Source organism: Chinchilla lanigera, unplaced genomic scaffold (assembly GCF_000276665.1).
Source record: "Chinchilla lanigera isolate Chin_1 unplaced genomic scaffold, ChiLan1.0 scaffold00063, whole genome shotgun sequence".
In the NCBI taxonomy this organism is placed as follows: domain Eukaryota; kingdom Metazoa; phylum Chordata; class Mammalia; order Rodentia; family Chinchillidae; genus Chinchilla; species Chinchilla lanigera.
In genome coordinates this window covers 7,857,846-7,885,388 of record NW_004955464.1, presented here as the reverse complement: position 1 = coordinate 7,885,388, position 27,543 = coordinate 7,857,846, and the positions used below count along the sequence as shown (strand labels likewise).

The following is a 27,543-nucleotide window of genomic DNA, read 5'->3' as shown; positions in this document are numbered from 1 at the left end:
TGATGTTTTTGAGAGGCATTTGGCTGATTTTAGGTTTCTAGGCAGAGTGACCTTTGGGAAATACTGTGGCAACTCATTTGTCAGATCTGAGAGTCCAATTTTTTGTCAGTCAAAATGCGGAACTCAGAGGAATTGCTGACAGTCATCTCGGGTGGGCGTTAGATGATGCCATCTCACCAAGTTAGGTGTAGCCATGAAGCAGAAGGCTCCAGAGGGAAGGTCTATGTGGCTGAATACAGGCAATGGCTAGCTGGAACCAGTTCAACTGGCTTGAAGTAGACGAGTCAGGAACGGGGAGTGAAGCTATTGGTGTTAGTAGCAATTGCAGCGGCTGACCAGTGTGCCAAGGTGGAATTCTCAGGAAGAATGGGCTTATTTTTCCTTTTTTTTGAGATGCAGGGAGCAGTTTGATTTCATTTTTAACTTCCTGAAAGCCCTTTTTCCTGTACTCAGGGACTGTGGGCTTTCACCAATTAATTGCTGACTTCCTACGTGTGTGTTCTGTATCCTTGAATGATGGTGCCACAAACTATAGGTGCCCCTCAGAGAGAGACACCATTCAGATGCCTGCCTGGCCACACCCCTCGAGGGGACTTAGGTGCAACCTAGGTAAGGAGGGTGTGAGGCCTCCATTATGCCATATGTCCATCACCACAGAGCTGCAGGTGAGGGCCCAATCAGCCACTGTGACCAGTGCTTCCCAGTCTTGGTGCATAGATGCAGCAGCCTATTGCTTACACTGTCCATTCCACTCACTCACACATTCATTCAGCAGGCACTCAAAGATTAAACATCCCAACCCTCTTCCCTTGAGGGTGGTCCAGCCTAATGAGAGTTGATCAGACTCCCCTTCTACTCAAGCTGAGCAGGACTGACAGACAGATTAACTGGGGCGCCCCTAGGGGTCTTACCAGAATCAGGCAGGCAGACAGACAGACAGACTGCATCCTCTTCCCTTTTGGGTCCAATGTCAGCAGCTCAGCAGGGAGCTAAGAATCCTCCTCCAGATCTCCCAGGGGACTTGAGAAATCTTGAGGGTGCACCTTCTCACTGAGACCTGGAGAGGTCCTTGCTCTCTCTACAGGGGCCAAGACTGGTGACCAAAGAGGTCAGCATGGTTGGTTTTCCTGGCCAATGCACCAAATGCAATGGCAAGCAGAAACACCAAAACAACACACAGGATTTGGGGGCAGATTTATTTTCTATTGATGGGCACTGATCAGGATCATTCCTAGAATATCAGGCCCTGATCTCTGGTGGTCTAGGGCTTAGATGGGATAAGCAAGCAGGAAGTACAAAAAAAAAAAAAAAAAAAGCAGGAAGTACAGAGGCAAAATGGCTTGTCAATTGAGGATTGGTTCTCACTATATGCATCATAGTGATGCATATATGCAGAGTGATGCATATATAGTTATGCATCACAGTGACTTGCTGTTTCTAAGAGACAGGAGCAACTGGAACTGGAACAGGAGCTATTACCTGGGCAACTAAGAAACTGAAGTATACTGGCTTAGGTGGGGCATGTTCTGCTACAACATCAGTCTGATTATAATATAAAACTAATATAAATTTAAATATAAATAATATAAATTTTTAAAATTCAACTTACAATTTAGAGATTAAAAACATTACTGAAAAGGGAGGACACTTTCTCTTTAGAAGATATTTAAGAAGAGAACTAGGCCAGGCATGGTGACACATGCCTGTAATCCCAGCACTCAGGGGGCAGGGGCAGGGGCAGGGGCAGGAGAATCACTAACAGTTCAGCGTCAGCCTGAGCTATATAGTGAGTTCAAGGGCAGCCTGAACTACACAGAAAGACCCTGTGTCAAAAACAACAACAAAAAAGAGAACTGACAGAATGGTCCGATATGGTCCAAAAGTAGTCTCTTGCCAGAAACAGAAAAAAAAAAAAAAATTACCTGACAACTTAGTTCTTTTCAACTCTAAAATTTGGTGTTCCTGATTATTATCAGTTTAGTATTTCTATTGTCTGATATTTAAAATTGTAAATTGTAATATAATCTTCCTTAGTGTTCCCTATCTTAGCAAATGAATAGGTACACACTCTCCATCCATATGAAATTAAGAGCAAGAAATAATTCACTTATTCATTCTCTAACAACATATATTGCACATATATTACACATCTTCCATTGTTTCACAAACTGAGGAAATGATTATGAGCAAGTCAGATCAAGTTCCTATTTCATAGAGTATAGACAGATAATGAACAAGTAGGCAGCATGGTCAGGGAATGCCTATATATACGTGTAGTTTGTATTTTATCAGTGACCTGAGTTAAAAGAAGGAGCTACATACATGAACGCCTGCGCAAGAGCTTTCTAAACTAAAAGCTATAGCAAGCACAGAGGCCCCAGCTTGTGAAAGCTCTTGGCATTGTTCACTTAACAGAAAGGCCAGGTTGAATCATTTGTGGTGAGCATGGAAGAGACAGTAAGGGCCAAATCATAGAGAAATTTGTAGGCTAGCTACTGTATGGATTTTACCGTTTGCACTCTTGGAAGGTTTTTAAAAAGAATGGCATTGCCATCATAATAGCTGACATTGAGTATTCACTACATACTATGTACTGTTCTATGTGCTTTGTATGTTATCTCATTTAAACTTAGCCTAATGAGGTAGAATAGTATACTCATTTTAAGGACTATATTGCTTGTTATAGCTGATTTATGTATTAATCACACACAGCTTTAAAACTGGGGTATAGCCAGGCATGGTGGCACATGCCTATAATCCCAGCACTTGGGAGGCTGAGGCAGTAGGATTGTGGCAAGTTTGAGACCAGCCTGAACTACAAAAGTTCAAAGCCAGCCTGAACTGCATTGCAAGACCCTGCCTCAAAAAGACAAAAAAAAAAAAAAAAAAAAAGAAAGAAAGAAAAGAAAACTGAGGCATAATTAATATACAACAGAGTACATAGATTTTAAATGTACTGTGATGCATTTCAACAAATATGTACTTAGGTAATCACTTTGTCAAGTTATTTCTCACTGGGAAGTTACTATTATTCTGGTTCTTGCCACCATAGATTAAATTTACCTGCTCTTGACTTCAGCAGTATTATATGGACTTTTTTATGTCTGCCTTTTTCACTCAACATAATATTTTTTATTATTATAATAATCAAATATTATTAATCATAATATTTAAATATAACATCTATGTTGTATTTAAACATAGTTCATTGTTTTTACTGGTGAGTAGTAATTCACTGTATAAATAAATATATCCTGGTTTATCAATTATTCTGTTAATGGACATTGGGGTCATTTCCAGTTTTTAGCCATTTGGAAAATGGCTATCATGAATATTCTTGTATAAATCTTTTACACATGTGTTCATTTTTCTAAGGTAAAGATCTAACAAAAAAAAAAAAAGATCTAACAGTAGAATTGTTAGATCATGTGATTAACTTTATAAGAAATTGCAGAGGCTTTCCAAAGTGAATGTATTATATGAGAGTTCTGATTTATGTCTTTAAAAAAATATTTCTTATTTCTCTGTGAAACCAAAATTTTAATGGGATAAGAATGAAAGCAGGGAGACAGGAGGTGATTTAGTCCCTGTGAAAGGTTGTAGTGTCTTAAACTAATATGAACATAGAGGAAATGAAAAGAAGGGGTTGGATCTGGGATATATTTTGCAGGTAGAATTGAGATTTCCCACAGGGAAGTATATCATGACTCCTGATTAATATTCAAATGGGTGAGCTAGGCGTGGTGACACACACCTGTAATCCCAGCACTCAGGGAGGCTGAGGCAGGAGAATTGCTGTGAGTTCAAGGCCAGCCTGGGCTACATAGCAAGACCCTGTCTCAAAAAACTAAAAAAGAAAAAGAAAAAAATTCAGACTGTAAGAATTAAGTAGCTTAACTTACATCCTATGAATACAACAGATGTAATGAAATCTAACATATGAGAAACTATGTAAATTGATTTATGCTTTTAAAAATAAATATGCTGTAATATATTATTCTGACCTTCAAATACTTATGTTTAAATATTAGAAAAATGATTTTACTTAGCTTTTAATCCAATTCATGTTTATAATATCTCTATAAAATATTTTTCAGAAAAATATTTCAAAATTCTAGCTTTAAAGCAGCAGATGAAAGAGTCAGGCAAAGACCACCAAAGGTGCAAACTAAGCCCCATTCTCAGAGTGTATTCATTTCTCGAAGTTTTCATACTGGAAGATTCCAATCACAGGTAAAGTGTATATTTTATAGCAATCTTTTCAAAAAGTTTTTATACTATGTCATTTGAATCAGTCTTTACATTTGAAGGGTGGGATAGCCACTGTTGTCGTTTAATTTGAGGGACAATAATATGGAGCCAAGTTTAAATTATCCAATCTAGTTAAGAGTTTATACTACTTAGGAAACCTGAAAAATTAAATGAAAATGTATTCCATCTACACTCACTTTTCCATATCTCTAGCCAAAAACCTGTATTCTCCATATTGGGATGAAGATAATACAATAAAAAAAGAAAGCATAATTATTGGGTCTGTCCGAGGAAAAAGATTTGGAGATTAGAGGTACAATATTTAGATAACCAGACTACCTAACCAAAACGAGTAATTGAAGTTAATTCAATTCAGTGAAGATCTCATCTTTTATTTTATTCTGAGCTCTGCTTCCCAGTAGTGGAGATAGTAAGATACGGCCAGTGTAGTTCAAGTGAGGAACGGCAGACCGTAACTAATTTTGTGTTACATGATATGTATCAAAGGGATGAAGTAAAGCAAGGCAGAGACTGTTAATGTATTTGTTTTGCTCAGCTACATCATAGCATTAAACTTCTACCAGTCTCCGCCTTGTGTTACAAACTGACAGGATGTTAGAGTTTCACTATCTTGACTATTGAACTCAAGTTAACTGTGAGCTAATTAACAAATGTTGCTTCACATACCTGTCGTCTTTTGTGGTAAGGACACTTAAAATCTTCTTTCACTGGCGCACAACTCAGGAGGCTGACAGGAGGATTGCCATGAGTTCGAGGCCAGCCCCGGCCACATAAATGAGTTCAAGGCCAGCCTGGACTATATAGTGAGACCTTGTCTCAAAAACAAAACAAAACAAAATTCTACTTTCAGCAGTTTTCAAGAATTCATGACATTGTTAATAATGTTCCTTTTGTAAAATAGATTTCTTGAACTTATTTCTCCTTTCTAGCTGAGCGTTTCCCCCCGGGACCCGCATCCTTGGGTCTCCCCACCACCCTGGCACTGGTAACCATACTCTCTCTGCTGCTGTGAGCGCAGATTTTTGGATACCACGTATGAGTGGTCAGGAGGAATTCATTTTTCTCTGCCCAGCTTGTTTCACTTAGCATAATGTCTTTCATGTTGTCATCCATGTGGTTACAAATAACAAGATTTCCATCTTTTTCAAGGACTTTATTCAGGCTTCATGATAGCCAGCAAGAGGAACCCCATTCAAACTGTGATAGGAAAGAATAAATTATGTAAAAAGAGTAAGACAGTTCTGACCTCAGCCGCAATGAGTTTTGGCACAAAAGTACATTTTCATATTGTCCCTTTGTCCTTGTCTCAATTTCTGCCATTGTATTGTACACTGTCTCTCCAACTCCAGGTAGACTTCTCTGTGGCAGGAGGATGAACCAAAATATGGCTTGATACAATAAAGTACTAGAGTTTCAGTGTTTATTTATTTATCTTTTTGAGACAGAGTCTCACTATGCAGTTCAGGCTGGCCTTGAGCTCACTTTGTAGCCCAGGCTGGTCTTGAACTTGTAAGGATCCTCCTGCCTCAGCCTCCCAAGTGCTAGGATTACAGGTGTGCACCACCACACCCAGCTGAGTTTCAGTTTTCAAAAAAGCTTTCATTGGAAAATATGGCATAAATACAGAAGGTTGCATACAACTATTTAAAGAATAATAAGTGGATTAGAGAGAGAGAGAAAGAAAGAGAGAGAGAGAGAGAGAACTCTCTCTGTTACCCAGGCTGTCCTCAAAATCCTGGGCTCAAGCAATCCCACTGCCTCAGCCTCCCAAGTAGCTTGAACTATGGGCATATAAATGGAATTTCTATACATATAACCCAGAATAAGAAATGGAGTATTACAAGTTTCTTTGAGGTGTTGAGTCTCATACATCTCCCACACTCCACTCCCGACCTTCCACTAAAGGAACTATTGTCTTGTAGGTATAGTTAACCAGTTCCTCACTTTTCTTTATACCTTTGTCATAATTTTGTAGATGCCTAAACAATAAATTATCATTTTATACTTTCTGATATTCAAATTTAATCTTTTTTTGTGCAGAATTACATTTCTAAATTGATCATTCTAAGTTGAAGCACATGGTGACAGATCATTATTTTTACTACTTGGTATTCCACTGTATGAATATATTGTTTTATGTGGCACGTATGCAGTATAGGATATTTTCAATTGTTTCCCGAGGACTCTTCTATAGGGAATATATTCAGCTGTGGGAATTGCTGGGCCATGGACTACGTGCATGTTTAACATTATTATATAATTCCAAATTGTTTGCCAAACTAGCTTTATCAATACACGTGTGCTAGTGCATAAATTATACCCTATCTTCAACAAATATTGATATCTTAAAGCTTATTTTTTTTTACAATCTAATGGATTCATGGTAGTATCTATTTGCTCTCTGCCATCTTTTTTATTTTAGATTTTTAAAAAATACATATCATTTTGCTTTTTGTAGTTTGTTTGTTGAGACAGGGTATTACACATGCTGGTCTCAAACTCCTGGAAGCCAGTGATCCTTCTGCCTCAACCTCCAGAGTGCTGGGACTACAGCTGTGCACCACTGTGCCCCACCTAATTGTTGTTGCTGTTGTTTAATAAATGTTATTTTCATATTTTTCAAGATATTTTAGGTTCACAGAAAAACCTAGCAGAAATCCCACAAATCTCTTGATCTCACACATGCACAGCCTCTCCCGCTACTATCAACCTATACCAGCATGGCACATTTGTTACAACTGATGAGCCCATACGGACACATGCTAACTCCAAATCCACACTTGAGCTTAAGGTTCACTCTTTGCGTTGTATTCAGTGGGTTTAACAAGGGTATAATGACATGGATAGTGTCATGCAGACTGGGTTTACTGCCCTGAAAGTCTTGTGCTACTCTACCTCATTTCTCCTTCCCCTTTAACCTCTGACAACTTCTGATTGTTTACTATTTGCCTAGTTTCTGCCTTTTCTGGAGTGTCATAATAGTTGGAATAATATAGTGCATAACCTTTCAGATTAGTATCTTTCACTTAGCTATGTACATTGAGTTACTTTCCTCCATGGCTTGATAATCCATTTTTTTTAGCACTAATATTCCATTGCATGGGTATATTACAATTTACCCATAACCTGTGGAAAGATATCTTGGTTACTTCAGCATTTTGGCAATTATGAATAAATCTGCCATAAACATATATGTCATCTTCGTGTTGACATGTGTTTTCAACTCATTTGGGTAAATATCAAAGAACACAATTGCTGCCTCATATCATGTGTCGTACTTTAAGAAATTGCCAAGCTACCTTCCAAAGAAGTTATATCCGTTGGTAGTCCCACCAGCAACGCACGAGAGCTATTACTGCTCCACATTCCTGTCAATGTTCTGTGTCTTCACTATTTTAAAAAATGTCCAGTAGTACCTTGTTTTGAGTTGCAATTCCCTGGTGACACACAGTGCTGAGCATTTTTCATGTTTCTTTCCCATCGCGGCATCTTCTTTGGAGAAGTGTCTATTCAGATCTTCTGCTCATTTTTTAGTCAAGCTATTCACTTTCCTATCATTGAATTTTTAACAATTCTTTTTTGGATAAGAGACCTTTATCAAGGACGTCTTTTGACGTTATTTTTTCAGTCTTCTTATTCCTTGATATTTTTATTTTTCTAACAAATAAGCTAATTATCTTTTCTAAGCTAATTATTTCCTCCTGTGTAAAATGCTTATTATTTTTTACCTTTTTCACTATAGGTTGTCTGTCTTTTTCTTAAAAACATTGATGCCAGGCATGGTGGTGCATGTCTCTAATTCCAGCACTTGAAGGGCTGAGACAGGAGGATCCCCATGAGTTTGAGGCCAGCCTAGGCTACATAGTGAATTCAAGGCCAGCCTGAACTACACAGTGAGACCTTGTCTCAAAAAAAAAATTGAAATATATCTTTATTCTGTAGTCTAATCCTTTTATACATTTTTCTTATTGCTACAATTAGAATGGAATTGGTTTTTCTGTTTTATGTTTTTATGTTGGGTTTTTTTTGGCATTTTTTTGTGGGTTTTAGCGGGGGGGTGTTTGTTTCCAGTACCAGGAATCGAACTCAGGACCTCACGCTTGCCTGGCAGGCACTGTGCTGCTGAGCTAAATCTCCAGCCCCTTATTCTGTGTTTTGATGGACAAAAGTTATACTAAATCTACTTTGCTTTTGCTGCATAAATAGAATCACAAAGCCTAGATGACATCTCATGTATTTACAACATGGTTTACTGAATATTTGAACTTCCCTATTGAGAGATACAGCTCAGAAAAAAGATTCTTTTCAAACATTATTGCTCACTGTCCATGCATCTGTTCACCTGAGAGCTCTGAAAGAGATTAATGCTGTTTTCTTATCTGCTAACACAATGTCCATTCTGCAGCCTCTGGGTCAAGGTGTAATTTAAGCTCTAAATCTTATTGCAGAAATACATTTCATAAGGCTATAAGCTGCCATAAATACTGATTCCTGTGATGGAACTGGGCAACGTAAGTAGAGAAACCTTCTGGAAATGATACATTTTTCAAAATGCCATTGAGAACATTCCTGACTCATGGAAGTCATTCAAAATATTAACATTAACAGGAATTGGAAGAAGTTGTTCCCAAACTTCATGATGACTTTGAGGGGTTAAGACTTCAGTGGAGGAAATAGCTGCAGGTGTGGTGGAAACAGCAAGGGGATGAGAATTCGAAGTGGGTCTTAAAGGTATGACAGAAGTGCCATCATCTCATGATAAAATTCTAATGTCTGAGGAAGAGCAAGTGAAGTGCTTTCTTGAGATACAATCTGCTATTGGTGAAGTTGCTGTGGACATTGCTGAAATGAAAACAAAGGGTTTAGAATATTATATAAGCTTAGTTGACAAAAAGAAGGAGCAGAGTTTTGAAAGGATTGAAATTTAAAAATATATTCTACTGTAAGTAAAATATTGTTTAATAGTATCACATGCCACAGAGAAATTTATTCTGAAAGGAAGAGTCCATCAGTGTGGTCCACTTCATTATCTTCATTATCTTCCTGTTTTGTCCCCTAATGCTGGGAATGCATAAAAATGCAGGTCTTCATGCATGCCAGGTAAGTGCTTTACCACCGAGCTACATCTCTAGCACCCTCGTTGTCTTATTTTAAGAAACTGCCGCAGCCACCCCAGCCTCATGCAACCAGTAGCTGATTAGTCAGCAGGCATCAAGGCAAGGTCTGCATCCTCCCCCCAGATACGCTACTATGAATTTTTTTATTGTAGTCATTCTAAAACTTGTGTAATAATTACAGCTTGCATTTCCCTAATGTTTAGTGATTTTGTACCTCTTTGTATATTTTTATCTGTATATTTATACTTTCTTTTGTGAGGCCTTTGTTTTTTAATTTATTTATTTATTTTATTTTAAGGATAAAAGGAGGGAAACATTAACAGACATACAACATTTTACAACATATCACAAGCACTATACAGACAATACAGAGTTACAAACAAAGTGGTAGGGAATTAACAATGGTGGTTGTATTACATATTGATATCTTCAAAGTGGCTTCTCATGAAAACAGATATAGACATGCAATACTGGTCAACCAAAGACTCATTGACAGTTTCTTTCAGCATAGAAACAGCAGATAGAAGAACAACCATGTTATCTATCCTGTATATACATACATACAAAATTTCTCCTTCTTTCCCTTCTCTTTTCCCACATCCAGGCCTTTGTTTAAATCTCTTGTACACCACTTTCTGATTGGTTTGCTTTCTTACCTTTGGATTTAGAGTTCTGTTATATTTTAGATCTAAAGTATTCTCCAGATTCTCAGGTGTGTGGAAGGTGATTGGATCATGGGGCTATTCATCCACTGCTGTGTCCAGCAGATGAGTGTGCCGTTAGGGGGTAGCACCTGGTTGGAGGTGGGTCACTGGGGACGTGACCTGGAAGGGTTTATTCTTGCCCCTGGCTCTTTCCTTCTCGCCATAGGTAAAGCACTTTTTTCTCCACTGTGCCCTTCTGCCATCCTGTTTCTGCACTGGAACCGGCCAACGGTAACCTGAAACTGGCAGCCCAAATAAACTTTGCTCCTTTAAGTTTCAGGTGTTAGATATGTTGTCCCTGTGATGAAAAGTGGCTAAGATGAGTTCTTTCTATATTATGAGTACAACTCCTTTGTCAGATATATGGTCTTCAATTTTTTTCTTTCAAGCTCTCAAGTACTGGGGTTATAGGCATTTACCACCATTCCCAGCTTCCTTCTAGTAGTTCTGCTATGGAAACAATTGGGTTTCTTCATATATAACCATATCATTGATGAAAATTATCACTTTCATTTTTACAATATTTATGCTTTTATTCTCTTATCTTATTGCATTGCCTAGGACCTCCAATATAATGATGAGTAAGTATGGTATGAGCAGTGTTATGGTTTGTGTCTAGATGTCCCCCCAAAAGCCTCATGCAGTCATGGAGTGGGCTTCTAGAATTTGTCATTGGTTCATGGTCCAATGCTGGGATTATGAGTGTGAGTGCTACACCTGCCCTGGGGCAGGTAGCTTTCATACAGTATAAGGGAGGGAAAGAGGCTTGCTCTTGCTGCTCCTCCCCTTTGCTCTTGTTGATTTTTCTGTGTTCTGCCACCATGAACTGTTGCCCTCTGCCATGAGCCACTCTGCCTTGGAGCCAGCCAAGTATGGACTGAAACCTCCACAAACTGTGAGCTAAATAAACCTTTTCTTCCTTCATTCTGGGAGTCAGGTATTTTGTCTCAGCAACAAGGGAAAAGTAACTGACATAAGCAGATATCCTTGTTACATTCCTGATCTTAAAGAAAATACGTTCAGCTTTTCACCATTAGTTAAGATTTAAGAGGTATAGCTCAGTGGTAGGACAACTAGTTGGACAGTAATGGTGAACCTTTTAGAGCTTTCAATGACACAGGTTTGTTACCACTGATCCTAGTATGCTTGAGGCCCTAGGTTTGATTCCCAAGACCACAAAACAAGTAAAAGTATAACAAAACACCAAGTTAGCTTTGGGATTTTTGTAGATACATGTTGTCAGTTTGAGGAAGTTCCTTTATATTCCTACAGTCTATGTTTTGTTGTTTTTAAATAATGAAATGTGTAGAATTTTGCCATATACCTTTGTATATCTATTGAATATTTGTGCAGTTTTTCTCCTTAATTTTTAAAATGCACATTACATTGCATTTCAGATGTTAAACCAACCTTACATAAATCCCACTGGATTATATTTACTAGATTTTTTTGGTTTTGGTTTGGTTTAGTTTTTTTTTTTTTTTTTTTTTTTTTTTGAGACAGGGTCTTGCTATATAGTTGAAGATGGCCTTGAACTCACTATGTAGCCCAAGGCTCACCTCAAATTCATAGTGATCCTCTTGCCTCAGCCTCCCAAGTGTTGGGATTACAGGCATACACCACCACACCCACAGATTTACTAGTATTTTTAAAGGGATCTTTCATCTATGTTCCTGAGGAATGTTGTTCTATAATTACCTTATAATTTCTCTATTGTGGCATATTTATTATGGTCACATAAACTTTGATGTGTCTCTGCTCCAATACTTCTTCAAAAATTTTTATTTTTAAAATAATTTTTAATTTTAATTGGCACATTTATGGGGAAACTGACATTTCAAAATATGCGTACAATGTGTAATGCTCAGGTTAGGCTAATTGCCATACCTGTTACTTTAGACATACATCATTTCTTTATGTTGGGAAAAATCAAAACCTCTATAATAGCTATTTTAAAATATTTGATCAATTATTGTCAACCATAATTATTTTACTATGCTGTGGAACATTAGAAGTTACTCTTGCTATCCACCCAAATCCCTGAACCCATTAGCCCCACACACACATCTTCCCAGGCCCTAGTAACCACTAGTCTTGTCTCTACTTTGAGACCAGTATTTAAGGTTCCACATATAAGTGAGACCATGAAGTATTTGTCTTCATGCACCTGACTTCTTTGTGCATGTGTGCCACATTCGCCATCTCCATTTATCTGTCAGCACCTACATTGATTCTATGTCTAGGCTAGAGTGAATGGAGCTGCAATAGATATGCGAACCCAGATGTCTCCCTTACTTCAATTCCTTTTATTCCCATTCCGTTGAATATATTCTCAGGAGTGGGATTCCTGGGTCATGTAATAATAGTTCTAGTTCTAGTTTTTTGATGAACCTTCATAGCCTTTCATAATGTTAGTATAGTGCCTTCAGCTTTGTTCTTTTTGGTCAGAATTTCTTGGACAATTCAGGGCCTTTTGTGGTTCCATACAAATGTGAGGAGTGTTTTTTCTATTTCTGTGAAGGATGTCATTGGTATTTTGATGAGACTGAATTAAATTTGTAGTTCACTTTGGGAAACGTGAAGATTTTAACAATATTAATTCCTCCACTACATGAACGTGAGATGTCTTTCCATTTGTGTGTGTGTGTGTGTGTGTGTGTGTGTCCTCTCCAATTTCCTTCATCACTGCTTTGTAGTTTTAATCATAGAGATCTTTCACTTCTTTGGTTACGTATATTTTTAATTAAAAAATTTAAATTTTTTGATAGTTATAAATATGATTTCTTTCTCAGAAACTTTGTTATTGATGCATAAAAAGCCTATTTATTTGTATATATTGATTATATATCCTATGACCTTAGTATTTTCATTTAATAGTTCTTTGAAGTCTTTAGGGTTTTCTTGTAGGAAATCATTTTGTCTGCAAACAGGAATAATTTGACTTCTTCCTTTCCTATTTGTATACCTTAAATATTTTTTCTCTTGTCTTATTGCTCTAGCTAAGACTTCTAATACTATATTGAGGAAGAGTGAAGGAGGTAGAAAACTTTTTCTTGATCCAAACCTTAATGATAATGATTTCAGATTTTTCCCATTCAGTCTGATGTGGGCTGTAGGATTTTCATGTATAACCCTTATGGTATTGAGGTACCTTCTTTCTGTACCTAATTTTTTGATAATTTTTTATCATGAAGAATGTTATTTTATCTACTGCCTTTTCTGCATCTATTGAGATTTTTATCTTTCATTTTGTTGATGTGATGTTACATTTATTGGTTCACACATGTTGTATCATTCTTGCATCCCTGGGATAAATCCCACTGGATCATGATGTATAATCTTTTTCATGTGCTGTTGGATTCAATTGGCTAATATTTTGTTGAGAAATTTTTGCATTTATGTTGATCAGTAATATGGATCTATATCAGTGGTGGTGAACCTGTGGCATGCATGCCACAGTGGGATATTTATGTCATTGAAAGCTCTAAAAGGTTTGCCATCACTGGTCTACAGTTATTTTTTTCTATTGTGTATTTGTCCAGCTTTGGTATGAGGGAATGCTGGTCTAATAGAACAAGCTTGGAAGGGTTTCTTCCTTTTTTGATATCTTTGAGTAGTTGGAGGAGAATTGATGTTAGATATCTGTTATTCATCCATACTATTCAATACAGTAATGACAGTTCACGAATGCTTTTGTTTGTGAATAATTTGGTTTGCAAACAGAAGCATTTGGCAAAATTTTGCTTCTGTTTGTGAACTCTGCATCAGATGATGAATTCAACCACTGCTCTCCTCCCCAGAATCGTGGAACGAATTAAGTTCATGAATGAAGATACCACTGTACTTCTAGAATGAGGATATTCTCATATTTTTACAGTATAGTTTTCAATTTAAAAAATTCAATACTAATTCAATGTGTTTATATGACCTACAATTCATATTCCATTTTGTCAATTATTTCAATAACGTCCTTTATAGAATTTTTCTCAGTAGTATCGGATCCAGTCCAGGATCACATTTGATTTAGCTGTCGCATCCCTTTAGTCTTTTAAAATCTGGGACAGTCCCCCAGACTTCCTTCCTCTTTTATGATATTGGCATCTTTTTGAGAATACCAGCCAGTTATTTTCTGAACATCAGACTGTTCCTTAGCTTGTTTTTTCTTGTGATTATTTCCAGTTTTTCACATCAATGCTGTGTAATGATTTTAGCTCAATCACACAATTAAGAGGTCTGTTTTGCCCCCCAGTGTTATTATTGCCCATGCATTTCATATGCACTTTGAATCATACAGGTATCCTTTCCTTTATCAAAATTTACCCTCTACCTACAGAAATTATTCTTCCCTAAGCCAGTTTTTGTGGAACTATACTAAAGTGATGATTTTCCAAGTCCTCCTATCCTGCCCTTCTGTAAGGGAGAAGTCTCTCCCTTTTCCTTTATTTGTTCATCGTAAATATAGAATTATATTTTATTCAGCAATTATAATTACATTACCATCATTCTTCTGAATCCCAAATTAATTTTTTTAATGATACAGCTTTTTATTGAAATGTGAGCTTGCACTTGGTGTGCTTTTGTACAATTAATGTGATCTTTGCTGTTACATGTATGTTGATAATCTGTCAAACCTTGGCTCAAACTTTCTTAATCTGTTAGTCCGTTTCTTTATCAGATCTGATAAAATTGAAAGCTGAAAACAGCTGTTCACAAGCATAAACTGATCCAAACAAGTAAGAAAAGCGATCCCAAGTGCTTTCATTCATTGACTTAAAATTATTTGACAGAGAACTCCACACTTTGAGGATTTCATTTTCAGAACTACTAGCTGTACTGTCCTTTGTCATCCTTTTCCACCCTATCTTCACAAGTGTTGCACATTGTCACAGAATTGTGTTTTTCCAGATAGAACTTTCTTGAAATTCCAATAGCTCCATTTCCAGATTTCTAAAATTAACCAGTATAAGCCAAAAAGATCGAGTTTTTCAAAAGTGGCTTTATCTGGAGCAGTTAAGAAAATATAGGTTTGTCTCCATCTTATGAAACTATAAAAAAGTTAAAATTCTGTTTTGTAGCTGATGCAATACTAGAAAATTTCTTCTAGATTTGTTGGTGGCTTGTAGGGTTGTCTGCAAATGGTGAATTTTCTAAATGCATTTTTAGATTTGGAAAATATTTCAGCTGCTCAGTTTCAAGGTTTTTCACAAATCTGCAGGGTTTTTTTCCTCAAATGTTTTGGTATCACAAAACATCCTTTTACTGTTTTCCCTGTACTTTGCAGTTTTTTTCATTACATTAAAGTGTAGTATAAAGTCCATTAAAAAAAAAAAGAATAAATAAATTTAAAAAAGAGGTTGTTAAGCCAGGCCATTACTGTACCTAAATAAAGGATTATAGTGTGCCTGAACCTCATCAAGAAGTGTTTAGAACTGTCAAAAATTATAAGCATGAACCATAATGTAATTCACCACTCTGGGACATCTTTGAAGATATTGTCTAGTTTTTTGTTGCTTTCTCTAGAACAAAGTGCTTCTTGATGTATAATACAATGAAACTGAATGACTGCATGTTTTACTTCTTTAACAAAGAAGTGTATGAAACCAGATGTCTACCCCCGCATGCAGAGTGCTCCATCACTAATAATTGAAACTGCTTTTTTGGATTTACCTCTTGTGACAAAAAAGCTTCCACACAGCTCTGTAGATATCTTCTAGGCAGACACGCATTTCACCAGCTCTTCTCTCATGACATCACAATAGCATATTACAAAGTTACTGTTACCTTTGCATTATTATTCATATCTGTGCTTTCATCCAACCACATGGAGTTAACAGCCTGCCTTTTGTAAGTCAGTAGTGAGCTGCTGCTGAACATTACTTGCTATGCACAGAACTTATTTTTACAGTACTTCTGCTAAGTGGCATATCAGAGATGCATTGCATAATTTTAACTTTGTTTGGCAAATCATGAAAAAGGGAATTACTCTCAGACAGCATGGCCATTTGATAAATATCTCCATCAGAGAGGGGCTTACATGTGTTTCTATGCAGTAAAATTTGAAAGGCCTCAAGGGGCCGGGGATTTAGCTCAGTGGCACAGTGCCTTCTTGGCAAGTGTGAGGGCCTGACTTCAATTCCCAGTACAAAAAGAAAAAAAGAAAATAGAAAGCTGTTAGCTTTGAGATGATTTGTTTTAGAAAGATAGTTGCAAAAATTAAGACACTAGGAAAATTTCCATTTAAGAAACGCTTTTCTTTCAGTTTCACCAGGTTTAACAACACATTTATGGTTGCTCTCAAAGTGCCTGCCATCTGACACTTGATGTGTGACAGACAGCATTTTTGCTACACAAAATATACAACACTTTCCCATTGTGTTCAACTCTAAATGACTCTGTTGAGACCTTTTGGAATAATCTTCCACAATCTCCTTTCAGTCTTGCTGTAGTCATTTTTTTGGTATTCAAAAATCAGCATTTTTGATCTCGGTGTTGACAGTTTCAAGTTTTTCCATTCTGTTTTGATTTCTGTGCATTTTTGGCTGGAGTATCTCACATCAAACTACTAAGTGCTTTCCACTAATATGCACAAGTCCCTAACAACACCTCAAGCTTAAGACCACAGGTGTTGTAATTTTCAGAGCTCCCAAGGAGCTTCCCGTCGGCTGTACAGACATTTTTAAAGCTGCCAGTGTTACTTTAATTGGACTGTCTTCGTAATTCATAACCTCTGCTTCAACAATGTGCAATTCATCCTTTGCAGCCCCTAAAATGACCTCGCGTTCGCTCAGCCTCCGGAGCTCCAGCCATTCCCCACTCCTCACCCACTGAATCTTAAATTTAATCAGCAGGTACCCTTCAAAACTGTTTCTCTTGCACATGTCTGTAATCCCAGCACTTCAGAGGCACAGGCAGGAGGATTGCTGAGAGTTTGAGGCCAGCTTGGGCTATATAAGTGAGTTCAAGGCCAGCCTGCACTACAACAGTAAGATGCTATCTCAAAAAAAAGACGTTCCTCTCTCTTTTTGATATAGTCTCATCCTTTGTTAGTGCTGCCTTCCTTCCTGATATACAGCATCACTTTTAAAAGTTGAAAGAAATCTATCACATTAATATCTATGTATCATGATGCATTTATTTTTTGTTAAAATTTTAAATTATGTTTAAAACTGCATGCAAGTTTTTAAACAGCATTATGTATCTCTAGAAGTATATTTGTTAATTTCTCTCCCCAAATTTTCCATATATTTAAATGTGGCAGTAAGAATGCCTATTCTGTCATTCTCTTCAAGCTCTACTCTGTGGTTCTCAGGTTAGCAATAGCAGTGTTACTGGGGGAGCCTGTTAGAAATACAAAACCTCGGCCCACATCCCAGACCTGCTGAGTTAGAATATGCACTTTAGCAAGTTTGCAAGCTAATTTAAAGTCACATAAAAGTCTGAGAATCAATATCCTAATGTAATGTATATAGAAGTCACAAAGGAAATTGGTCCTGCAATGGCAAACGGAAACACTGAAACAACACCCCGGATTTGGAGGCAGATTTATGCTCTATGCAGCACAGTGACCTGCCATTTCTAAGAGATAGAAGCAACCAGAACTGCAACAGGAACTACTACCTGGGCGACTAAGAAACTGAAGTGAACTGGCTGGCGGGCCATTTTCTGTTAATTTCCCCCCCTCTTCTAGTTTCTTTGGAAAATCTTTGCTGGGCATATTACATGTAATCTTCTGACACAAGACCCAACTAGAAGCAGTAATATTAGGGTTACCAGTAATCCCAAGGATGGACCCTAGCCAAGGTTCCCAAGATTGCCTTATTACAGAGTTTTTCCCTAAGTTGCTTTCAGGAAGAAACACAATTTAGGCCTGTCTGTTCTACAACATTACTCTGGCAAGGTAGTGAGGGAGTTCATCTGATCTAGGAGAGTGTTCAATATGTCTTGGATGCTCATCACATCTTGGTCAAGTGTTTGGTTGATTGTTCTATTTTCTTGGGGCAACTGTCTATAGAGTTTAAGGCAAAAACCACAGCCATCCAGGGGCAGGGAAGCAAGGATTGGGGTAAGCTGCAAAAATCAAGGGGAATAGGTATGAACAGGGGGGTCCTCAAGCTTCAGCCATGTGTGAACTGGTCAGCATCTGGAGTGACCAGAGCAGGGCTTCGAGTGCTTTGTCTCTTCAGAGTGAGCCCCGGAAGACTTGTCCAGGTAAATTCTCCAGGGGGCCTAAGGTTGGATTTGTGAAACTTGTAGAGGTAGTTAATATGCACCTGGGTTATATATGTGTGCAGGAATGTCTACAGGTATAGCTGGTCTTTTAACTGATTACAAGCTGTTTCTGTAGAGTTTATGTTTTATTTCTTTAACTTTTTTTTTTAGAGCTTTATAGCCTGTATGTTGTATAATACTGCCAGTTTTGAGTTATCTCTGTTGAAAATGCAGGTCCATTGTTGTTGCCAATAGTGAAGGTTAAGCCATATCTAGGCATGATTTTTCACAGCAGGATCCTACAAACTTTTGTTGCCCTCTCAGCTCAGGTAGGAATGCCTCAGGCCAGCCTGAGTAGGTGCATATAAGCACCAACAGATATCTGTGGGTGGAGTTTGGGTTCAATGACACAGACGCTGAAGCCTGAGCTGGCTGCAGGGATACAGGTGCCAGTGCTTTGGCTTGAACTTACAGAACAAACAGTGGTGGCAGGCCTGGCTTTGATCTTCCAGGAGTACTAGGTAAAGTTTTCTGCTTGGGGTTGATGTTTCAGTCAATTGGATCCCCAGGGGTTGATGTTTCAGTCAGTTGGATCCCCAACTGGATCCAGGGGCTTAGGAGCACAGGTTTGGCATTTTTGGTGGCAGGTTTCCAAACAGCAGCAGTAAGCAAGCAGCGGTAGGAGAGCTTTGGCCAAAATAACTTTTTCCAAGGTGGCCACAGAATATCTGTCCTGTCCTAATGAGCTACTTCCATCCATAAACAGGATGTACTCAGCATCTATCAAGGAGTCCATTTTTAGGTCCATAGTTATTCAGGAGATCCAGTACAGCATGTAGTCTCAGTCTAAGGTGAGCTTGCCAGCTTTCTGAATCAGAAGGACGGTAGCTGTTAGAGTGTGAAGGCAAAGGGAGGTGATCTCAGGGACTGTATCCAGCTATTTGCACAGGTAGGCCACTGGGCACTTCTGGGGGCTGACAATCAGTTAAACGTCTTTGGTTTTGTGAACTCAAAGATCCAGATTCTATAGAAACCAGCAGCTCCAAGAAATTTGTAGAGGTTTTTTTTTTGTTTTTTTTTTTCTCCTGTAACCAGTGTCTGCCAGATATTGTAGCAGATTTCCAGCAGGCAGCTTAAGTGTCATTAATCAGAAGTGCTTTTTCAAAAAGGAAACAAGTTTTGAACCTCTGGGAGGTTGAGTCCAGGTCAGTTGACTTTGGATTCCAGAACTTGGGTCTTTCCCTTTAAAGGTGAAGAGGGCCTGGCTGACAGGAGACAATCGAAGGCAGAAGAAGGCAATCTTTAGGTCCACGCAGGTGTACCAGCAGGCTGTGGGTGACAGAAGACTGAGGCAATATATTCTGAGGGTAATCGCAGTGACATTGGCAGCTTGGAAATCTTGAACTGGGTTTGGTAGGAGAGGTGTATTTCAGCACTTTTGACAGTCTGTACACATTTTGTGATTTTGAAGCCTCTGGATGTGTAGTTAAATTTTTAGTTGAGTCTTCATGGCATGGGGTACTATTTGCTCAGGGACCATGATGGAGCTGAAAGGGACAGAGAAACAGGTTGTCACAGAGAGAGGATGAACTTGGCCAAATGTGTTGCTAGGGCCTCCCAAAAATGAGACATCCTCCCAGGCTGCAAGTCTGTGCCTGGCAGAAGGGGTAAGAGGCAAGAGTCCCAGTTGCTCTGGTGATGGTAACTTTTTGACAGAGGGAACTTTTGAAGGAAGAGAGTTCTGTTTCATTGTCTATCAGGAAAGTCACAGTTTGCCCCTAACTTTTGCAATGACCATAGGCTCTTGGGAACCCAATTTGATAGAGCTTGGTCTCTCCTATCCATCCATGCCTGACAGGGCAAGGACAGGTTCAGGTGAAGTGGGCCTCACAGATGGAGGGAGCACTTGTTTTTTAGTGTCCATAGTCCTTATATCAGGCTTCTAGGTAACAGTAGTAACTTTTGACATATCTATGGGCTTTTTTTCCTCCTCTTGGATGTCTTTGAGAAGTGCTTGACTGATTTTAGATTTCTAGGCAGAGCGACATTTGAGAAAGACCATGGCAACTCATTAATCAGGGCTCACATTCTCTTTTTCGGGGCTGAGACTCAAACTCAGGACCTTGCACTTGCCAGGTAGGCACTGTGCCACTGAGCTATGTCCCTGGCCATTATTCATCAGGGCTGACAGTCCAATTTTTCCTTAGTCAAAATGTGGAACTCAGAAAAAATTGCTGACAGTGATCTTGGGTGGGTAGTAGATGATACCATCTGATCAAGATAGGCATAGCAGTGAAGCAGAAGGTTCAGGGGGAGGGCCTCTATGCAGGTAGTGGTTAGCTGGAGCCCGTTCAATTGGATGGAAGTAGATTAGTGGAGCGGACTTTTGGCAGCAACTATGGTGGCCAGTGAGGGTGCCAAAGCAGAATTCTCAGGAAGATTGGGCCTCTTTTTTCCTTTTTTTTTTTTTTTTTTTTTTTTTTTTTTTAGAGCAGTTTGTTTTAATTACCAGAAAAGCCCTTTTTCCTATAGTTAGGGACTGTAGGTTTTGACTAATTAATTCCAATGGCTGACTTCCTCCGTGTATATTGTGCATCCTTGAATGATGGCACAACAGACAAAGGGCAGGTGTCCTCAGAGAGAGAGACCCTTGAAATGCCTGCCTGGCCACACCCCTCAAGGGGAGTCAGGTGCAGCTTAGCTAAGGAGGGTGTGAGGCCTCCATTATGCCATATGTCCATCACCACAGAACCACAGATGTGGTGGACTGACAACTGGTGGGCAACTTGTAACACCCAGGTGAACTGAATCAGCACGGTGCTGGGTGTGGGAGGCCCGCCTGAGGATTGTTGCCAGCAACATAAGAGGCAGAACTGGAGAAGAAGAAGAGGCTGTTGGGAGCTCGTACAAACTGTTGGGAGCCTGTTGGAAGCTGTTGAGAAGTTGTAAGGAGCTGTTGGTTCTTTTGGAGGAGCTTGTCATGCTGGCTTTCCTGATGAACTCAGCTGTTGTCATTGTCCAAGGAGCTCAGGACCTCATTGCTGAGAATGGCTTTGGTTCATTTTGGGGGAGCTCTGATCCTCATTTTGAGCACTGCTTTCTGGCTCTAGAGGGGAAGAAGGTGCACAGCTCAGTCTCCTGGAGAAGTTTGTTGCATTGGCTTCCCTGATGGGAACTCAGCTGTCCTGATTATCAGAGGAGCTCGGGACCTCACTGTTGCTGAGGATGGTGGTGGTACTTTTTGGGGGAGCTCTGGTTCCTATTTTGAGCATCACTTCCTGGCTCCAATGTAGATCCCTCAGCCTGCTAGCACAGATCCTTCATATCACTGGCACAGACTTTCTAGATTCCACCACTGACCTTTGGGCCTTCCCAGTGCAGATTCATGAAGCAGGCCTGCATGAGATATTATCATGGGCTCTAGGCCTCCAATTGGACTGTGGGAGGCATTGTTATGAGCTCTAGGTCTTCAGTGGACTCATGGAGGACATTACCATGGGATCCAGGCCCTCAGTTGGATTCTTCGGTCTTTAGTATGTGGACAGATTTCCTGTACTCTCTTGTATATGATTCTTTGGGTAACTATTATAAATAATCTTATAAAATATGTGTCCTGTATTATATTGTTTCCCCTTGCAAAAGACCCCAAACCGCAACAGGTGAGGACCCAACCAGCCACCATGACCAGTGCTTCCCAGTCTTGATGCACAGACGGAGGAGCCTATTGCTTATACCGTCCATTCTACTCACTCACACATTCATTCAGCAGGCGCTCAGAGGTTAAAGATCCCAACCCTCTTCCTTTGATGCTGGTCCTGACTAATGAGAGTTGATCAGACTCCCCTTCTGCTCAAGCTGAGCAGGACTGACAGACTAAGGGGGTGTCCCAAGGGATTTTATCAGAATCAGGCAGGCAGACAGACTGCACCCTCCTCCCTTAGTGGTCCAATGTTAGCTGCTCAGCAGGGAGTTAAGAATCCTCCTCTAAATCTCTGAGGGGACTCAAGAAATCTCAAGGGTGCACCTTCCCAGTGAGACCTGGAGAGGTCCTTGCTCCATCCACGAGGGCCATAACCATGATCAAAGAGATCACAGTCGGTCTTCCTGGCCAACACATCAGATGCAGCGGCAAGCAGAAGCACCGAAATGATACCTAGGATTCGGAGGCAGATATGTTTACATTGACAGGCACTGATTGGGATCATAAATCAGGCCCTGATCTCTGGTGGTCTAGGGCTTAGGTGGGATAAGTAAGCAGGAAGTAGAGGCAAAATGGCTCGTCAGCTGGGGACTGGTTCTTACAATATGTGTCATAGTGACCAGTCATACATCAGAGTGACCAGCCGTTTCTAAGAAACAAAAGTAACAGGAACTGGAACTACTACCTGGGCATCTAACAGACTGAAGTACCCTGGCGGGGGGGTGATGCGTCTTCTGCTCCAGCAAGCAGAGGAAGGCATCTTTTAAATCTAGACATGTAAGCCAGGTGGCATCTGGAGGTAACCGTCCGAAAAGCGTGTGTGGGTGGGAGCCACAGAGTGCAAGGTAAATACCAGTCCATCAGGGTCTCGAACTGCCATGTGGCTGGACGCCTGTTTGTGCTTCCCATGACATCTGATAGCAGTGGGGGTCGCAGTGAGGCGGCATGGTTGACGGCCAAGCCCGGAGGCTTATACCTCTGGGAAGAGAGTTTTCAGAACTTCAGGATTGTGCTTATCTGTCTCAGACCGATGCAGGCATCATTTCCTCTTGGGGAAGCGTCACAGTTGAAAGTGCAGGGTTAAACAAGAGGGAGGCTGACTGGCTTGGTGCAAAGGAAATGGTGTTTTCTAACTTGAGGAGGCCTCTTCGCAAACACAGTATGGGGACTGGCTTACACAGGAATTCGTATTTAATGAGATGTCCTTCCAGGCTACAAGTCTGTGCCTGGCAGAAGGGGTAAGCGGCAAGAGTCCCAGTTGCTCCAGTGATGCTAACTTTTTGACAGAGGGAACTTTAAAAGGCGGAGAGTTCTGTTCCATTGTCTGCCAGGAAAGCCACAGGTTTGCACATGATGTTTGCAACGACCATGGGCTCTCAGAGGCCCCATTTGATAGAGCTTGGCCTATCCTACCAACTGAGGCCTAAAAGGTTGAGGTGGGCCTGGATAGTCAGCTTTTTTTGTGTCTCACAGATGGAGGGGACATTTATTTTTTAATGTCCATAGTCTTTATATCAGGTTTCTGGGGAACAGTAGTAACTTATATTGGGTTTCTGGGTAACAGTAATAGTAGACAGATCTATGGGCTTTTTGTTCCTCTTCTTTGATGTCTTTGAGAAGCACTTGGTTGATTTTAGATCTCTAGGCAGGGCAACCTTTGGGCAAGGCCATGGGAGGGAGGTTTTTATGAGGTTTGCAAGCGGAAGTACAAAGACAGAATACTTGACTGTTTTTGATTGGTTCCTACCATGTACATCATAGCGACCCACTGTTTCTAAGAGACAGAAGCAACCAGAACTGCAACAGGAACTATACCTGGGCAACTAAGAAACTGAAGTATACTGGCTGGGGGGCCATTTACTGTTGCAGTTCTAAATCCAGGCATGGTAAGTTCAGGAAGACATACTGGCACTTAGTAGTAAAAAGTGAAAAAAGACAAAGAAGCAAAAGTGGTTTTGAGAAAAGAAACGTATTAGAATGCATGAGTGTAGCCTAAATAAGGCTCTCCGGGAGACAGAACAATGTACATTAACAGAAAATATTCACACCTTTCCCCCCAGAACACAAGAGATAATGTTATTCTCTCTAGTGTCAGACTTCTGTCACTCTATCCCAAACACACCCTGTGCACTAGCCAATTGTTATCTATTGGTCTAAGGAAAAGTTGAATTATAATCCTTGCAGGTTATGTTACCACGCGTACTTTCAAACTCCATTCCCCACTGTTTCTGTAGGAATTGATAATATGCCCAAAGACTCAGCCCTTAAATAAGCACACCAGATGATTCTGATACCCTGAACCTGGAGAACTATTATACCACAACACTTCCCAGTACACATCTGGACTATATTGTTCAAGCAATGATTTACTTGTTTTAGGAGAATATTCCCATTTTATTCAAGGCCTTCAGCCAGAATTGTTGTTGTTAGTCAGTTAAATAAGTTAGCCAAGTAACTGATTAATGATAATCGTGTTTGAGTCATATTTCATATTTTCATTCCCTTTTGGGGCTAATCTACATTTTTGATCCAATCCTAATTCCTTTCAAGTGATTAATCAACACTTTTTCTATTCTGTCAATATAGTTTGGTGAAAAAATTTACATTGTGGCCTAGCACTGTGGCACACGCCTGTAATCCCAGCATTCAGGGGGCTAAGACAGGATGATCGCTTTGAGCTTGAGGCCAGCCTAGCCTACAGAGTGAGTTCAAGGCCAGCCTGGACTACATAGCGAGACCCTGTCTCAAAAATAAATAAATAAATATTTTTAAACTTCACATTGTGGAAGAAATTCTCCAGTGAAAATATGTAATGTCAAAATTTATTAGCCTTATATGAATACATAGATCAAATATATTATAGAAATTACATAAAAGCTATTTCATTTTAAAAATACAAATACTTTCTTTTATGTAGGAAGAGCAAAGAAAAAAGAAAAAAAAGAAAGAAGCATGTATAAAAGGTACTTTTTCTCAATAATCTGTTAAAGCAAATCATAATCATCATCTAGCAATTCATATTTTAAAGTTATCAAAAGGCTATTCTAAGTGTTTTAAGTATTTTAAATACCATAACAATTCAAGGGAAATGTTAATTTATTATATGAGTGGGCATATAACTTTCAGAGAAAATAAAATTTTTCAACTTTTTTTTGTCTTTTTGAGACAGGGTCTCGCTATGCAATTCAGGCTGGCCTTGAGCTTACTTTGTAGCCCAGGCTGGTCTCGAACTCACAATGATCCTCCTGCCTCAGCCTCCCAACTGCTGGGACTACAGGCAGGGGCCATCATGCCTGGAAAAATTTTCAATTTCATACCCTAAAATTTGAAACTTTAATTTTTCTTTCCTATTTGAACCCAAAAATGTCACGCATGATTCCTGAGGGTAAAAAAGAAGTTTTCAACCTTTTGGGGGCAGGGGCAGAGGGTAGAACAAGAATGAAACAAAAACAAAAAGGGAAGTTTTTGTTACACTTTATATATTGCATATTTTACCTTAATACTTCAAATCATCATCTCCTACATCATTTTACAAATGATGAATAACACACCTGTAATGTCAGCAGTCAGGAGGCTGAGGCAGGAGGATTGCCATGCATTCCAGGCCAGCCTGAGCTACATAGTGAGTCCAGGCCAGCCTGAACTTCATAGTGAAACCTTGTCTAAAAAAAAAACTAAAAAAAAATTAAAGGAAAAGAATTGCCAAATTCTATTTATGGCAACTTTAAAATTAATGGGAAAATATAAAAATTAACATATAAATATTATAAAATATATTTAGGATGTTATGCTATATTTTCTAAAACTTACCAGTTTTTAATATCCAGCGTCTAACCTAAATGATATAATGGGAAACACATGAGACTTAAGACTAATGAGCATAAATTGAAATATAATTTGCATTTGATTTGTGATTGTTCATTTCTCTAAATGTCAGTTTTGTCTTTTGTAAAGCAATGCTAATAATTATCTTGAAATATTCTCAAGAAGAGCTGGGCGTGATGGTGCATGCCTGTGATCCCAGCACTCAGGAGCCTGAGACAGGAGGATCACTTCGAGTTAGACGCCTGCCTTGGGCTATGTAGCAATACCCTGTCCCCCACCAAAAAAAATTATCAAGAAGATAAATTAAATATAGAAGTGTGTCAAAATGCTTTGTATCTAAGTTGTAAGGCTCTTGAGGAATGTTGTTACTATTAATACTGGGTCAACCCAGGTCCATCCCACTGTGGACTATTTTGTAATTTACCTGCTGAAGGAACCTTATATTTTTAACTGGTTTTATTAAATAAGGCAATATTTAGCCATAACCACTAAGAAATTATTTTAAGGAACATTCTAGAACTAGATTCTAGATTTCCAGAATCTAGAATCTAATTAGATTTCCAACCTAATTAGAATATTTTTTTCTATTAAAACAGATTGATTTTTTCTTCTTATTTAGAATATACACCCCTGCTTTTTTTTTTAGATAGGGGCTCACTGTGCAGTTCAGGCTGGCCTTGAACTCACTATGTAATATTTACGGTAAATCTATTTTTCACAGCAATTAAAGATCATCCTAAAGACAAACTCTGCCCTGAAACAGAAAAGGTCGTCTGTGACTGCCAAGAGATTAGCTCAACAACATACAGCAGCAGTGTCTCGTTAAACTTACCAACATCACCATCAGATTCTCATTGTAGCCAAAGTATACAGGCAGCTGAAGAATGGTTTTCTGATGATTCTCTAGCAGAATATAATTCTCCAGAGCCTTGCCCTAGGGAAACCCTAGAGGACAAAGTACTTTCATACCTGTCAACAATTTCACCAGAAGAATGTACTTAAAATGTAATGACTATGATGATGTATGAGAATCAAAATGATGACAGCATTAAGGAAATGTTTCCATGAAGAAACACTGAAGTTGAAATGCAAAGCTTTCAATATAATAGTGAACGGCTCTTTTTCTTTTGAAGCCTTGTATATCAGGTAAAGTTAAAATTGAATTACCAGCTTCTAGTCTCCTAACGTGTTCATGCTAATGTTGCTTTTCTTGTGCTTTTTTGTAGAATGGTCTTGATCCCCTTGCTGCCTCTTATTTCCATAAATAAAACTATGGGAAGAACTATAGGGGATGTGGCTCAGTGGTAGAGTGCTTGCCGTGCACGCCCAAACCCTAGGTTTGATCCCCAGCACCACAAAGGGGGGGGGGGACTACAGTAGTATCATGAATATTAACCTTAACTCCTCGTACCTCATCAAAAGATAAAATAAATAATAAAACTGTATTTGCAACATGCAGGAGAAATACTTACAGAAATCTTCACAAATGTATTTTAATAAAACATCCACAGCATTTGTTCTACTTTGGACATATCAATTTTATTTCAGTGTGAGTAGGTATGGGTGAAATATCTCCATCAGCTTTTCTGAATTTACAAAACACAAATCACCTGTCTTTTGAATCCTATCATGCCATGATTTTGGTGAGCAAGATAAATTTGCTCTTACAAGACACCCTGGAACACTGGAGAACCCAGAGAATAATTTCCTTTTGCCT

At 39.1% G+C, this 27,543-nt stretch overlaps 1 protein-coding gene across 1 annotated transcript in view; it reads left to right on the top strand.

Moving 5' to 3' along the window:
- The window catches only part of LOC102026616 (chromosome unknown open reading frame, human C1orf185), a 36,135-nt gene extending 9,019 nt beyond the window's left edge, over nt 1-27,116 (top strand). The window contains exons 3-5 of the mRNA XM_013521763.1: nt 4,098-4,233; nt 24,919-24,964; nt 26,548-27,116. Of these exons, the coding sequence (XP_013377217.1) occupies nt 4,098-4,233; nt 24,919-24,964; nt 26,548-26,828 (463 nt within the window). The 3' untranslated portion in view covers nt 26,829-27,116. The remainder of the gene's footprint in view (nt 1-4,097; nt 4,234-24,918; nt 24,965-26,547) is intronic.
- The last annotated feature ends 427 nt before the right edge of the window (nt 27,117-27,543 follow it).